This window comes from Panicum hallii, chromosome 2 (assembly GCF_002211085.1).
Source record: "Panicum hallii strain FIL2 chromosome 2, PHallii_v3.1, whole genome shotgun sequence".
NCBI lineage: Eukaryota > Viridiplantae > Streptophyta > Magnoliopsida > Poales > Poaceae > Panicum > Panicum hallii.
In genome coordinates, this window is record NC_038043.1 from 45,031,014 (window position 1) to 45,046,649 (window position 15,636).

Genomic DNA, 15,636 nt, shown 5'->3' on the forward strand with positions numbered 1-15,636 from the left:
CTTGTCTGCCAGGACGGCCGGCATTAACCACACGTCCGCACCCCTCGCCCTCCGCTGAGAAATGAATCACAGGTCACGCAGCACATGCATGCCCTGCAACCACCCAAGCACACACATGCCACGATTCACCACGAGGCGACGGATCCATTCATGCACTGGCTAGCGCATCGCCGGAATGCCGCGAAGAGCTAGGGCACCAGCAGCCACCACTCCAGGACGCGATCAATCAGGCAGAAGTGAACCGGCGGGCAGGAGGACAGGCCTGCCGCCGGGGCCGGGGCAGCCTTTCCGGGCGAGTGGGCGACGCCCGAGAAACCAACTACCGTCTTCTCGGCGCAGATTCTAGCAGCGCAACGGGAGGACGAAAAGGAGGATAAATCATAGGGAAGCCGCTGCTCGCTTTCCTCCGCTGATTTGAAGGCCACTGCAATCTGTCTGCTGGTGGATTGGATCAACGGACAGCATGTGCCGCCGTACACACATGGTTCTCTAGATATATATAAAAAAACCCATGCACAAGCATGACAAACGGAATAGTATTAGACTCTAGCTACTCCTGTGTCTAATAAGGACGAAGTGACAGTGATCAGTGGCTAGATGATTATACATTCGTCTGGCGGTTTGCGGTGCATGGAAAGATGCCTCCTCATGTCTGAACCTATCTATTATTAATAGTGTTAAAAGAATCCACGTGCGCCGAGAGGATATAGAAATTTTTATATTAATCTAAAAAAGAGAAAAATTTGCACCGTCAGATTTTATGAAGATTTAACTGTTTATATTAACCTGAAGAGTCCATGCCAAATACGAATTATAAACATAGCTAGATTAGGAATCTAAAAATAGGCAATTCATCAGCGTGACACAGACTGTCTCTCTCTGTTTCTTTCTCTCTATATATATCCCTCCCCCCCCCCAAGATGTGTATGCTATGTAGTAGATATATGAGATGAGAACTGAGTTTGCTTATTTTTAGGCCTGAACACAACTGCGGCTAGATATATGAGATGATCTCCATGCAGGCCTACGGAACACAAAAGATGTTCGGCATGTGAAAGAAGTTTTGATCAGCTTGCACGCTGCTAGGCCATCTTTTGTGCGCTCAAAGTTCCATGCAGGATACAGTGCGACTCCATTTGCAAAGGCAAGGCTGGCAGGCTGGATGGATTCTAGAATAATCTCTAGCTACTACGATTACAAGCATGGAGCCACGAGCTAAACTGCGACTTATATTGTCATTATACATGAATATACTCTGTACTAAAATATTTAATTAGCCAATTAAGAAATATTAGGCTTTAGACTAACTATTAGATGTCCATTGAAATTCATTGATTGTGTTCCGTCCAACAAAATTAATAAGAGAATGTTAAAAAATTACCATGTTCGCTGAGAGGTATAGAAATTTCCATATTAATCTAAAAGAAAGAAGGATTTACACGTCGAATTTTATAAGATCTAACGGCCTATATTAACCTGAAGAGTTCACGCCAAATATGAATTATAAATATAGCTAAATTAGGAATCTAAAAATAAAAATAGATACAAAAGGCTTATGTTGTCATTATACATGAATATACTCCATACTACAATATCCAATTAGCCAATTAGAAAATATTAGGCTTTAGACTAACTATTGGCAGTTCATTGAAATTCTTTGATTGTGTTCGGTCCAACAAAATTTAACCTGGATACGACAGGAGAGAAGAACAAACGTCACCTTCACCTGATGGCCTGGACATGAGAGGAGATTGCTGTCGTGGGAGCCTCCTGACATTGATACTGGATGAATCAAAATCAATATTGATGAAGTTGTTTCCATGCATAATCGCAAAGCTGGTATTGGCATTGTGATTAGGGATCACACATGTAAAGTCCTACTTTCAGCCTAAATAGATTTTTGAGTCCGACTGTATGGCGATCATTCGCTATCAAAATAATTCTAGAAGCAAGCGGCTTGCTATGCTTATTCTGTACGTTATTCACCATCCAAGAAGCTACATATCGCAAGAATGCTTCAAAAATTAGTGTCGAGTAGTGTGAGAGAGAGCATAACAATATCATAAATGAGCTAGCTTAGACCGTGAAGCTGCTAAACTATAGTGTAGTATGGCAGCATCGCTTTCCAAAGTGTTAAAAGCAATAAATTGCTCTTAATTGCTTGGATAGTATAATCGCTTTCGTAAGTGTTAGAGCAATTAATAATTTTTTCTCTTCACTTACATAAGAACATGAAACTAAAATACATTTTAGCTTATTTTTTGCAGGTACATTTTTAGCTTCTATAATTGAGGAGCACGCACACCCATAGTAGAGATCCATGTAGCATTATTCCCAAGAATCCTAGGCGCGAGGAAGCTGCCTTTGACCAACATGGGAAAGTTCATCTATGTAACTCTTTAAGGAAGAATAAGAATAAAAACATTTCTATTTTGCTCCGGATACAACGATCCAATTTTCAAGATGGCACCGCTGCATGTCATAACTATAAAAAGAAAAAGGAGAGAACAATTGTGGCATCTTTTAGAAAAAGGAATAGTCACTGATCTCTGCGACTGTACACAGCTAAGTTGTTACATCATTCTCAGCTCAGAACTTTTGATCACGAATGAAAGGAAAAGGTATACAGAAAACAAAGAATACAAAAGAAAAATATAGTATCGTTTCTCCATTTGTTATTGGGAAATATATACATAGCGACTACCTCCAACGCTTTGTTTGCTGAATGGATATTTCCCTTAAATCCTCACATTGCAGTAGGGATCAAAATCGCAGCCAAAACATCTCCTAAAGACAGTCTGCATAAAAACCGGTACACCATTTTTTCTCGAAACCAACAATGGTTTGGTGTAAGTATTATGGAGATGCAATGTGGTTTCAATCTTAAAGGCAATAGGATTATGCACAATTTTAAGAGGGGCTAAGAAAAAAGTTATTCGAGCGATTATGGAGACTTGGAGAGGCACAACTTGATGGCAGCACAAGGGAAACAAATACTTACAAAATTAAGAAATTAAGGAGAAAAAAGTGTGAGCATGGCATGGCCATGACAGAGCTATGATGCAACAACAATCTAGATGACGATAGGGTCAGATTTCAAGAGGGTGATGACAACCATGATGAAAGCAATATGTTAGCCATGAAGGACCTTAGTTGGAGAGCAAATTTGGAGAAGCCTCCATGATCAGAAGATAGAAGAGGAAGGGCATTAGGGCTAAGAAGTAATTTCAATCTAGAAAGTGATAAGAGTTAGCGTTCGATTTGGAGAGCGCACGTCGCAACACAATCCCTACCGTCTCAAGAGGTCGTGTATCACCCTAACACAACATAGCATCGATGTAGTCACTGAGGAATGGTGATGACCACCGACAATGATGAGAGGCGACATGACCACATGACCTGTTTGAGACTGCTTCACTGCAGTTTTCAGTTTTCAGGTCCACTCCAGAAACTCCATGGTGGTGTATCTCCACCAATTTCTAAAGCACCACTTTACCTGCCCTTCAAATCCACAAAAATACATGAACTAGCAGGGGGAGACCTCCATATTCATGGAGTCGGCTACTCTAAAGTTTTGTGGAGTTCGGGTGTTTGGGAGCGACTCCACAACTGGAAGCTGGAATATCTAGAGTGGAGCAGTCTTATATTAGTTAGGAAAGGGTTGTGTCTTACCGGTACAACGGTGAATTTGTTAACCCTGACACATGATTCATGGTGGAAATAGGTACAATAACCGTAACAAAAAAAAGATATTTGAATATGATAAAAGCTAAAGATGATGTATCTGGATCTTCTTTTAATAGTCTAAGGAAAATATACATAGCCAGCTAATAAATAAAAAATATACTCATGTCAAAAAAAATTAAAGTCTATGTATTAGGTTCAAAAAATAAAAAAAATGGTTTCTACATATGTTCCTTTTTCTCCTGATCCATGTTACCAAAAGAATAAGGCACAAAATATGATGGTGAAGAAAATATAGGCGATTCCTTCCTTCTAGATCATTAGGAGTAGGACAAAATAATTTCTAATAGGATAAACATACGCACGTTTCTTCAAATAATTAAATCTAAATATCAATATAAAAAATGCTAGCTACCTGCGCAATTTGCGCGGGCCACCTTCCCAGTTATATTAATAAGGGAGTGTTAAAAGAAGTCACCATGTTCGCGAGAGGGTCTAGAAATTTCCATGTTAATCTAAAAAAAGAGAAGAATTTGCACCATTGAATTTTATAAAGATCTTACGGTCTAAACTAACTAGAAGAGTCCATATCAAATTCAATGAAGATGCAATATTCTAAACAAACCAGAGTTCGTATCCAATTAAAGCTAAAGCCCTAGCAAATACAAAATGCATGACATAAGAACCCATGTTTCCATATATATCTTGGTTGACACCATATATTAAAATATTCCACATTCTATAACCTATACATAACTTGCGTGGGGAAAAGATAAAGAAGGAGCAAAGTTGAATGGATAAGGTAGAAAAAGAGAGAAGAGAAAAGAAAGGTAGGAAAAATGACAAAAGTGAGGAGAAAAGAAAAGAGAAATTATTGGTTTATTCTATAATTATATTCATTACTATGTTATTTCATATGAAATTATATTATAAATTGTAGGAAAACAATAAAATTTATGTGTACACTCGTTAGGGGCGTGTTATTGGACGTTTGACATCTTCCATATACTCATGAAAAAAATAGAAGAAGTCGTTCTACCAAATGTTTTTCAAAACGGCTCTGTCTCTATCAGAGAAGCTACTCCATCAAAGAAGCTATAGCCGGAGTTGTTTCAGCCACAGCTGGAGTCCTGCCAAACTAGGCCGAAGTCAATGGCCTATGATACACAAGAAATGATTCAAACAGTCGTCGTTGCTCCTCTTTGCTCAAAACAAATAGCAAGCTCTGACTATACAGGGAACTTCTCCATTAGGTACATTAGATGCGAAACACACTAATCGATTTTAAATGTGTGGAGAAAAAAAAGAAAGATGGAGAAATCAGCTGAAATAGCTCGAGAAAATAGATGCCAAAGAAAAGAGTTACAAGCAACAGCGAATACATGCCTAGAACTATACATCGCTGAGATGGCAAAAGTCTGAAGTGCTGCCAGTTAGATGGGCTGAAAGTAAATAAAAAATATAAAGTAACTAAAGTGGAAAAAAATACCAATAGATTCAGCTGAATAAAAAATTAAAACATATGTATATAAATTAATATAGCATATATATAAGTTTTGTATGGACAAGTGAAAATAAATAAACATAATTTTTATTTAATCCATGATTGTTTTAATTTTATTTCATAATAAGTCAGATCTAGATTTGTTGGATGCTAACCAGGTATTCTAACAACTAGACTAGAGATCCTTTCGCTAAATAACAATTAAAATATTGCAAGGCACAAATCGACTTCCAACATCTACTCAAGGTGACCCAATATTACATTCAATCCTCAAATTTATATTTTGCATGTTTATGTATTAAAATATGCAATAAAATTGATGATTGATTGATATGAACTTCTATACATACAAAACTATCGGTGGTATTTAATGACGCGAATGAGAGGTAAATAAAATACTAAATATATCTCTTCTGCTAAGGTAACCCCCACCAAAAAAACTGGCTACCCGCGCTATTAGCGCGGGCCATCTTGCTAGTTTTTATGATCAAGTGCAGGCCGCTGTCAGCAAAAAACTAGTCTTGAGATCAGCTGCAAGCCATGTGACAAGGTTAGCATCTAGAATTAGGAGGGTTCGTTCCGTACCACCACCCTGATATTTTTCAACCGTGTACCGTGCGGCAAGCATATTCGATCGAGGGCCTAAATAAACTAAACCTTTGCCTAATCGGCACGCAATAACACTGCACGAGCAGTCGTGCATCGGAAGGAACCCCCGGGCACGTGCACGAACAGTCGCGCGTGTACCGCTTCTTCAGTGCAGCGCAGCGCCACTTGCAGTTCGCACGGCGAGGTGCCGTGTCGCTTTGGTGGGGCAGTAGAAAGTGTTTGAGTTAATCTTAAACTGGATGTAAATAATTCTTTTATTAATAATAATGAACAGTGATTATATATTTATATGGACCACAAGGGAACCAACACGCCGGTTAGGAAGGGACACGCCCCTTCCGAACGGACCTCTGTTTATGGACGCGTTCCGTCATTAGCAACCGCTAATGATGGGTTAACTGACTAATCCATGTGTTAATCATGTGGTTAACACTAATTGATCACACACTAATAATTTCTAACAGAAAGGAGGGAGGAGGAGTTTCCCTGGACTAGCACGCGGTGAAACCAGATGAGGAGGAATCAATTCGCCAATCCAGTGAGCAAAATGCACCACTTGTCTGTCTGAGGGCCACGCACGGATGGCAAGTTCCCTAGCGAAAGTACAGGCGCCGTTCACTCGCTCCTTGAGATCGATAATCGCGGCAGCATTAATCTCATGCATTCATGCCGTTCAAAACAAAACAAGATCTTTCATTTTGTCTTAGTTTTTCTGAGACTAGATATTGTTTCTTCAGCAAAGCAAAAGGTGAGCAGGAGAAGCTTCTGTTGCTACACATATAGCGTGCGGACTGCGTGGCACGCTCTCTGAAGTCTGAACGCTGGCATCCATGCATGGTTTATCAGAAGGCACTGAGCTTAGAGCCCTGCTAATCTGATGAATTGCAAAGGGAGACTAGGACAGAGCCGGCGGTCGCGTCGTTCAGGCCGTTGTGCTCTCCACCTCCACTCCTCCACTGTCACCGTGTGACGAGACGCGCATAGCTCTGCCGCGCTGCGTCCTCCGTGATCGAGTCCAGCCTAGTAGCTACCAAGCAGCTGCAGGGGGGCGCAGCACAACTCCCCCACGGGCCACGCCCACGTGCCTGTGGTCTTCCCCTCTCCTTGCCCCTTTGCCCATCGCCTCGACCTGGTGGGTAGCCGCGGCAGCGGCACCGGCCGGCCGAGCTCATCTTCCGCTCCCATAAACCCTCCAGCTTCCTCGATCCCGACCATGAAATCAAGAACGGAAATGAATTTCGGGCCGAACGCATTTTGCCATCTAAGCGTTTTAACCTGTCGTACAGGCCCACGCAATAACTCGTAACCAATCTTATCTCTCAAAAAAAATCCTTTTCATTTGGTTGGTTGTGCGTCGCGTGTTCTCCTCCCATAGTCCCATGTCCCACTCCCATCCCGTTCGCTGCCATGGCCACAAACGCGACCCGTTTGTTGGACGCGCGCGTCGGCCAACTGATCGGCCAGCCTTGGATCCCGATGCGAGACGGCAACCCCGCCGTCCGCCCGCGGGCGGGCGCGCGCACGGCCAACGCCCAAAGCTGCCAGCCGCCAACCACCGGAGTACCGGACCCCGAGGCCGCGGCGAGCGGGGTCACGACAGCGCCAGGCCTTTTCAGCCCGCCAGGAAACTGTCAGGACACGGCTAGGCGAAAGCACCGGGGCGCGGGGGCGCCTGCCGCCCGCCCGGCCGCTTCGCGAGCTTTCGACCCGGACAACCGCGGCACGCATGCGCGCGATGGCCGGGCTCGGGGTCGGGGCGTTCCGTGGCGCGCTTCGATGGCCTCCGTTGGCAGGCAAGGCATGCCGCCGCCGTGGACCACGGCCGGCGCACGCATGATCTGGGTTGGTTGGATCTGGCTAGATCGGTGGCTCCTCCGTTCGTTCCTGCTACAGTGCGCGCAGGACGGTGACCCTTTTTTTTCTGTCCATGTGCTTCACGTACGGCCTCGATAACTTGTGCTCTCATGGCTGTGATGTGCAAGCGAGAGGAGGAAACGAGCAGCGGTGGTGTGGCTTTTTGTGCCCGGCGCTAGGCTAGTCAATAGTCATGCAGCACTTGCTTTGCACCCGCCGTCACCTCCCTTTCGTGAACAGTTTCAGTCTTTCAGAGTCCAAAACAGGAGCCTCACCTACAGTGATTCCCGGAGTGGTTACCGTACGTGGAAACAGAAGATCTGCCGCCGATCCCTCCAAAATCCGGCCGACCTTGCTGGGCGCGCGACACCATCAGTGCCGTGGAACGGTCGCCGGGGCCTTGCTGCCACGCACCTGAATACCTGATCGGTCCGGTGCCGCCGCTGGCCGCTGCAGCCGTGGGGCTGCAGGCTGCTGGCAAGCATACTCTATCGTGCTTTCGTGCGTGCCTGCCTGCAGGGCCAAGGGACGGGAAAAGGCCGCAGGCTTTTTCAGAAAAAGCGACTCCATGATTTGGGCAGCCATGGTGGTCTGACGCGGCAGCGCCCGGGCCGGCGTGACTGCGCCAGCACCGGCGGCTTCTGCTTCGAACGGTCGAGCCTAGCGTGCACTGAGAGCCTGGCACGCTCGGCCATCTGTCTCCGGCTGCTTTGTCAGTGACGACAATGGCAGATTGGCAGGTTGGTTGGTTTCTTCTTCCTTGTTGATTTTTCGAGGACCTAGATTAGCTCGTGACGGACAAGCAAGCAAATCGTGACCCTTACCCTTGAAGACGGCGTAGCCGCTGTGATACGCACGGCGTACGGGTCTACGGCCTTCAGGAATGAATGCCCGAATGAATAAACTGCCGCCGTGTCCACTTCCGTCTGTACGAACGCATGCGTCGTCGTCTCGGTTGGTACATGCTGAGCACCGTAGGCCTGAAGAAAGCACCGCGAATTGTGAACAGAAGTCTGATCACGTAGAGAACCTCGACGTACTAATCCGACGCCACGTCCACGTGGCCGGTGCGTGGCACGAGGACAAAAAACAAAGCCGCTGCCGCACGGCTGATTTTTTTTTTTTTTTTTAGCAGCTGCGGAACCGAGCTGTATGGCCTGGATAAAGCGAGGCCGGGAGGGATTGCTTGCACGCTCCGCTATCGGCATGTCATGATCGACCTCGACCTCGCTCTGTCGCTGCTGCCACCGCTTTGGACGCCCCGCGCCAATTGGCCGTCCGGTTCCTACTCATTCTGCCAGCGTTCATACGACCTTTCCTCCCACACAGCTGCTCCTTTTCACAAGGATGGGCAATTGGACACGAGCCAAATTATTGTACGGTCAATTTTGGTTCGGTTGCAAATCCTGCAGGGCTCGTACTGGCACGGCAAGCGAGCAGAGCAGGGCCGGAAGAACTCTCAGACCAGTGCCAGGCGACGTTGCATCGCGTACCATTCGGTAGCGTGTTACCGGGCGGGCAGTAACTTCGTGCAGCCGGAGAAATCACTGTGAGAACGAGCAGAAGCTGATCCAAGGTGTACGGTGTGCCTGCTGCACTCCATTATCCGTCCCACCAAGGTGGAAAAGTGGAAAGGTCCCCCGGGCGCGCTACTCTGTACTACCATTTGCTGCGCGGCCCGGGCCCGTCTACCGCCCTCTCCGGCCGCCGACAGGGGGCTGCGGGCCCCGCTGGGCCTAGTTGGTAGGAAAAAAAGAAGCCAAATGATCCGTGGACCGTGGACCGTGGCCTGTTCCTCTGTAGCGTAAGAAATCCCGTCACTGACCGCTGGGCCCAATGCGCGTCCATCGGATGTTCGGATCGGCTAGCATGTCATGTCACTGGCGATTCTTTAGCAGCCGTGCGAGAGCTGCGCAAGCGTAGCCCGCAGGCCGCAGTACCCGCCGCATTGCGCCGGCCACCGGCTCCGCCCGCAAGGCCGCAGGCGGACAGTTTCCCCCGTCCATGCATGAATTGGCACACAGTTTCTGAATTCACTGGCGGCACCGGGATTGCTGCGACATTGCACGTAAAGCCCTACAGTCCCTTTCTGAGTTGTCCTACGTCCAACCGATCAACCGTAGTCTAGGTTTCCTGTGGGGTTCCCTCGAGAGTTGCACTAGGCTCGCGAGGCTGAGCTGTAGTACAGTAGTAACAGCCAAAAATGGTACAAGTGTAGTATGTCACAAGAGACCAACGGTCACACTGTGATCTTCAAGACTACACTGAAGTTTAACTGCACCTCATACTTTGGCACGGACAGAGGCAGTATAATAACTTTGTTTTCGTGGAAGGCTTACATCGCATGCATACATGGCGCAACAAGACTAGAGACCACCATTACAGATTGAGTAGTGTAACAAAACTGCAGTATTACTATTATCTTTCAAAAAATAAGTGTAGTATTATCTTTTTCTTACCAAAAAAAAAACTTTGGGTAACCATAACAAAACTTTGGATAGCCTCCAGAACCATCTTTCACCCCCATTTCTTTTCTCCCCCCACACATAAAAGGATATCCATGGCTGGACCTTCATGCCCTTCCTCTCCTTGCGGTCTTTGTCCCATGAGAAAAAATGGATCGAGCAGTGTGCGCAAGCCGTGCACGGGGTATCCATAGCCCCTCCTCCTCTCCGGCCCAATCCAAGCACAAAGTTAGAGTCCCCACAATCTCCTTCTCCCTTCCCTTCTATTTCTTCTTCTGTTCATCGTACCATGTGTTGGATTCTAGAAGAATTTGGGTAGCTTAGATTGTAGAATCTTATTGAAGAAAAGATAAATTGCTTATTCATTTCAGTTTGTAAAAATCAATTCGCAATCCATAGTAAGCCACCAATTGTCAAAAAAAAGTGATATATCCAAGATTAAAGTGTATTGTGTGAAGCCGAAGATTAATCGCCAACCGCCATGCCACGACTATACTAGTCCCACAAGCTGTATACAACCCGAAACGAACCCATGCACCACCATCACCGCAATCCCGATTCCCACACACACCTCTCTCCTTGCCCCCAACCCCAATCAGAGGCATCACCGAATCGAAACCACTAGTTCTTTGAGCGCTCCGTCTATGGAGGAATTGAAAGTTCGAATCGAGCGTCCGGGAGGCGACAACACGTCATGACTGCTCTGTTTCTGCAACTAATTCCTGACTTCCCTGATCGTCATCTATTTGTTGCGCTGCCGATACTCTGTACGGTGAATTTAATTAATGTGTCAAGAGTACAACGATGAACAGTGCCATCTGGTGTTCTTGCGATGAAAAAATGGTTGGTGACCTGTTGGCATTTATGACGGTTAAGATAAATGTATAACATGAGTTGTACCGGTATTGGTTGGTGTTGATCTTGTCTCGGTACAATGGTAGATTCTTTGCTTCGGTTAATCGTAGATTAGATCAAACAATGACAACCCGGACACTTTAATCTTGCAAGCCACGCAAGGAGCTCTTCCTTGCCTATATAATAAAGGAGCGGCCTCCCATGGGAGGTTCCACGCTTTCCTAAATATGCACAATGACAATATGCCGACGCGGGTTCATTGCTCTCTGGCATGAGTTGGGAGTGCTTTAGAGAGCTACTCGCGTTGAGCTAGAGTAGTATCTCGTCAATGCTCCTGAGCCCCATTTCTTCTTTAGTTTCCCTTTATTTAAGCTTTATCTTTCGGAGCAGAGGAATCTGCGCTTTGCTTCCGTTAGTAACCTTCTTTCTCAGCTCAATGAGGCATCTTTTTTCCTCTTTTAATGATGGTGTTTGCGTTCAGGTGATGGAGAAGGATCCGAGGAAGGCCGCGACGCCGGTGAAGGGACCGGCGGCCAACGCGGGCACCAGGGGCGCCATGAACAGAATTCAGTCGAGGAGAGAGCGGAAGCTCGCGCTGCAGCAAGACGTACTTGAAATTCTGTGCCAAGCTCAATTTGCCGGATCCAGTTGCTTCCTGTAGCTCATTCTGACGTTTTGCGGTGCTGAATTCCAGGTCGATAAGCTGAAGAAGAAGCTGCGCCACGAGGAGAACGTCCACCGAGCTCTGGAGCGGGCGTTCACGCGGCCGCTCGGCGCCCTGCCCCGCCTGCCGCCGTATCTGCCGACTCAGGTTAGCGCCGCAACCGCATTCTGTTCCAGAGATTCGCTCGTCCAATCTGAATTGTGCTTTGAATTGTTCTCAATTCCTTGCTGGGAAGACGCTAGCTCTTCTCGCGGAGGTGGCCGTGCTGGAGGAGGAGGTCGTCCGGCTGGAGGAGCAAGTGGTGAATTTCCGGCAAGGGATATACCAGGAGGCAATCTTCTCCTCCTCCGCCAAGAACAACCATCTCCCCGGCGGCGAAGTTCCCGCGCCGGTGCAGCTCATACCGTCGAACCCGGTGCCCAATTCAGTGGTCTCTCCGGCGGCGGCCCGCCAAGGTTCAGACCATCCTCCCGCTCGTCCATCGCCGCACAACGGCGCCGCCAATGGCAAGCAAACACCAAGAAAGCCCGTCCCTGACTCGGCGAGCCATGATGACCGACCCATGGTAGGGAAAGAGAACCAGTCCTGCAGCAACACTTGGAGCACGAGCAGGAACTGCCGCCAGACGCCGCTGCAGCAGAAGGCGCCCAAGTCCAGGGCGTCGCCGGCAGTGGCACCTGACAGACGCAGGGCAACGCCGGCAGTGGCACCTGACAGACGCAGGGCTACTCCTGCTCAGGTAAAACAGTAAAAGCCTCTTCTTTTCTACTGTAGTTCGGAGCTGCCACTGTCACTTGATCGGTGTTCTGAATTCTGATGCTCTTTGCATCGTCCACGCAGACAACCAGCGCAGCGGCGCCAGACCGTAAAAGGCCCGCGAACGCTTCGGCCAGCAACTGCGACAAAGCGACGTCCCAGGACGGCTCGAGCGTGCCGAACAAACTGTCCGAGGAGCTGCTGCGGTGCCTGCTGACCATCTTCTCGCGGATGGGCTCGGCCACAGGCGGCCGCCGAGGAGACGAGGATCGGCAGGCGCCGTCCCCGTCGGTGTCGGGCTCCAGCGAGAGCTCGGGGTCGGAGGACGCGTACCCGCAGGACCCCTACGGCATCCAGGAGCTCGGCGCCCGGGACATCGGCCCGTACAAGCGGTTCCACGTGGTCGACGCCGCGTCGTTCGATCGGAACGCGCTGGCCGGCGGCGACGGCGACGCGTTCCACGCCCGGAGGTTGAAGTGAGTAGTTCTGTGATCCTTGCTATCGCAGCTGATAATCCGGCAGGCTCAATTATGGCAAAAGCTAGATTTGGCTGCCTGGCGAGTGGGTGGCGGTTTGACCTGAGCACGATGAGCATGCTGATCGGGACGGCGCTCGCCTGTCCGCCCGCCTGGCAAATCTGCAGGGCCTTGCTGCGGAGGCTGTCGTCGGTTGACCTGGCGGGGCTCTCGCATCAGCAGAAGCTGGCGTTCTGGATCAACGTCTACAATTCCTGCATGATGAACGTAAGCTGCCGCTCATAATTGTGTCCACCCCCACCGGATCCTGAATTCTCCCCACCCTCATTCTATCTTGGGCATTTTCCGTTATCGATAGGTTACATTTCGGTGCCTGAATTAATCTGATGGTACCTTATCAGCGGCCGCTTTAATTTGATCTAGCTATTGCATGATGGGGGCTTTTTCTTAAAGAAAAGGCCATAGCTTTGCCTATCATATGGCACCTACAGCCTGGGGTTCTGAGATGCGTCTTCTTCAAGTCTGAAGCCTGAACATCTGGCATGTTTGCACTGCCGCACACTACTGTAGGCTGTCCGCCATTAAACTTCGAATAAAGAAAATGCTCCATGTCCCCTTAATCAATAGCAGCGGCCTAATCGACTCTAATGCTGCCACTGTTAGCTCAGATCTTTTGATCATTAGGCAGGTGGGGTGCCAGTGCCACGGCCCATGCATGCTTGATCCGCCTTCAATACTGACTGCTCCTCTCTGTACTGCAGGCGTTCCTGGAGCAAGGGATACCTACCACCCCCCAAATGCTCGTGGCGATGATGCCCAAGGTACCAGCGCCGCTTCACCTGGCCTGCCGCCCCCTTTCCAGAAACGCGCAAGGAAAACTGGAACCCATGCCTCTGATCTGACGGGCGCGATGCGTGTCTGGTGTTTTCAGGCGATCATAAACGTTGGTGGGCGCGCGTACAGCGCCATGTCCATCGAGCACTTCATCCTCAGGCTGCCCTACAGCGTCAAGCAGGTGAGAGGCGCCAGCCCCTGTCGCGCTCGATACAGCCACGCGTGGCAGTGACCTGCTGCAGCGGTTAGTTAGACACGTCGTGGCACCCTGCGTGCGCCGCGCTGATCTGAGCGTACGACTTGTGACCGGGCAGGTGAATGCGGAAGGGGCGAAGGGCGGCGACGACGTGACGGCGCGCGGCGCGCTCGGGCTGGAGTGGCCTGAGCCCCTCGTCACCTTCGCGCTCTCCTGCGGCAGCTGGTCCTCCCCCGCGGTAAGTTCCTGCCTGCTGCCGCACGGCGACAGCAGTAGCAGAAACGTGCAACTGGCCTGGTGGTGACGCCGTCTCTTCTTCAGGTGAGGGTGTACACGGCGGCGCGCGTGGAGGAGGAGCTGGAGGCGGCGACGCGGGAGTACCTGCAGGCGGCCGTGGGCGTGTCGTCGCCGGGGAGGCTGGCGGTGCCGAAGCTCCTGCACTGGTACCTGCTGGACTTCGCCAAGGACGTGGACTCGCTCATGGACTGGGTGTGCCTGCAGCTGCCGGCGGGGCTGCGGCAGGAGGCGGTGCGGGCCGTGGAGGGCGGCCGCCGCGCGGGCGCCGAGCCCCGGCGCATCCAGGTCCTGCCGTACGAGTTCAGGTTCAGGTACCTGCTGGCATCGTGATGACGCGGACCGGCGCCCCCCGAACTGATGAAGGCGCGCGTAGCTTGTACTGTAGGAGTACACAGGGTTTCGCAATAAAGGCTGGACGGGCGTCCTGCGGTTCGGCCTTTTGTAAAGGACAGGAAATATGAAAGCTTCTGGTTGATAATTCGATCAGTATTTGTGATTGCAAGAAATGGTTTTTACTGTGCTCCGAACAGAGGGGGCCGTTGCCGGAAAGCGAAAAAGACGCCACTGCACGCTGTCGCCTGTCGCCGATGATTAACCTGGACTTGCAGCTTTTGCCTTTTACCTTCCATCCCGGCGTGTGTTCAAGCGGCCTGGTGAGTGAGGACTGAAAGTCTGAAACCCAACGGTAAAATCAGATCTGAAATCCACCGTACCCACGGCGAATACGTGTTATTGGTGTGCAAAATTACAGCAGGAGTGTGCGGTCGCAGTGCTTACTCGTGATGTCGCAGTACGACAGAGAAGCGGCGGCGGCGGCGTACGTAGCCCGGATCCGTGGGGACTGAGGACCCAGCCAATAATCGTAGGGCCTCGAGGGCTGGAAACTGACAGGCCCTTCTGTTGCTGTGTAAAGGCTGACAGCGTGGCCGGCCGGTGCTGTCCTTGCCCGGACAGATGTATGCCCGGCGTCAACGTGTACGAACGTGCCGCAGAGACCTCGCCTCCGACCCGGTCACCGCGCTCACTACCAATCGAACTAATCAGTAGGAGTAATCACTGCCACCACTCGCGTCCTGCCGGCTGCTCGCCCGTCGATCGCCGTGCCTGTGCCTCCAACCAAGAATCCCATTCCGCTCCATGCGCGCGCGAGTCCCTCTCCCCGCGATCGCACGAACGCACCAGACGCCACGTGCCCATGCGCCGGTGCGCCCCCTAGTAGCTGTCCTGTCGCGCACGCAAGCACGCGAACGCAGGCACAGCCTAGCGCCCCGCTCACCGCTGACACCGAGGCCTGCCAGGCGCTGAATCCCGCGCGCCGGCCGCTGCGTGCGGCGAGGGCGGTGACGCGGCCTTCGATCCGTTCGTTGTCGCGTCGTTGGGGCTTGTCCAGACTGGTTGGAGGGGTCAGGGGTGTCGTCTTGCGCGGTGGGGGTGTTGCGGTG

General features: G+C 50.0%; 1 protein-coding gene across 3 annotated transcripts; it reads left to right on the plus strand.

Moving 5' to 3' along the window:
• The first annotated feature begins 11,080 nt into the window (after positions 1-11,080).
• On the plus strand, positions 11,081-14,680 carry LOC112879709. 3 transcript variants are annotated; one of them, XM_025944083.1, is made up of 10 exons: positions 11,081-11,382; positions 11,453-11,578; positions 11,666-11,782; positions 11,871-12,374; positions 12,476-12,867; positions 13,035-13,134; positions 13,629-13,688; positions 13,799-13,882; positions 14,016-14,135; positions 14,219-14,524. In XM_025944083.1, exons 2-10 carry the CDS (start codon positions 11,456-11,458, stop codon positions 14,522-14,524), a joined length of 1,806 nt encoding a protein of 601 aa, XP_025799868.1. In that variant the 5' UTR covers positions 11,081-11,382; positions 11,453-11,455. The 3 variants fall into 3 exon arrangements, with proteins under 3 accessions (XP_025799868.1, XP_025799867.1, XP_025799869.1); XM_025944082.1 differs by lacking the exon at positions 11,081-11,382 and having other exon boundaries at positions 11,390-11,578; positions 14,219-14,680; XM_025944084.1 differs by lacking the exons at positions 11,081-11,382; positions 11,453-11,578 and having other exon boundaries at positions 11,680-11,782; positions 11,878-12,374.
• The last annotated feature ends 956 nt before the right edge of the window (positions 14,681-15,636 follow it).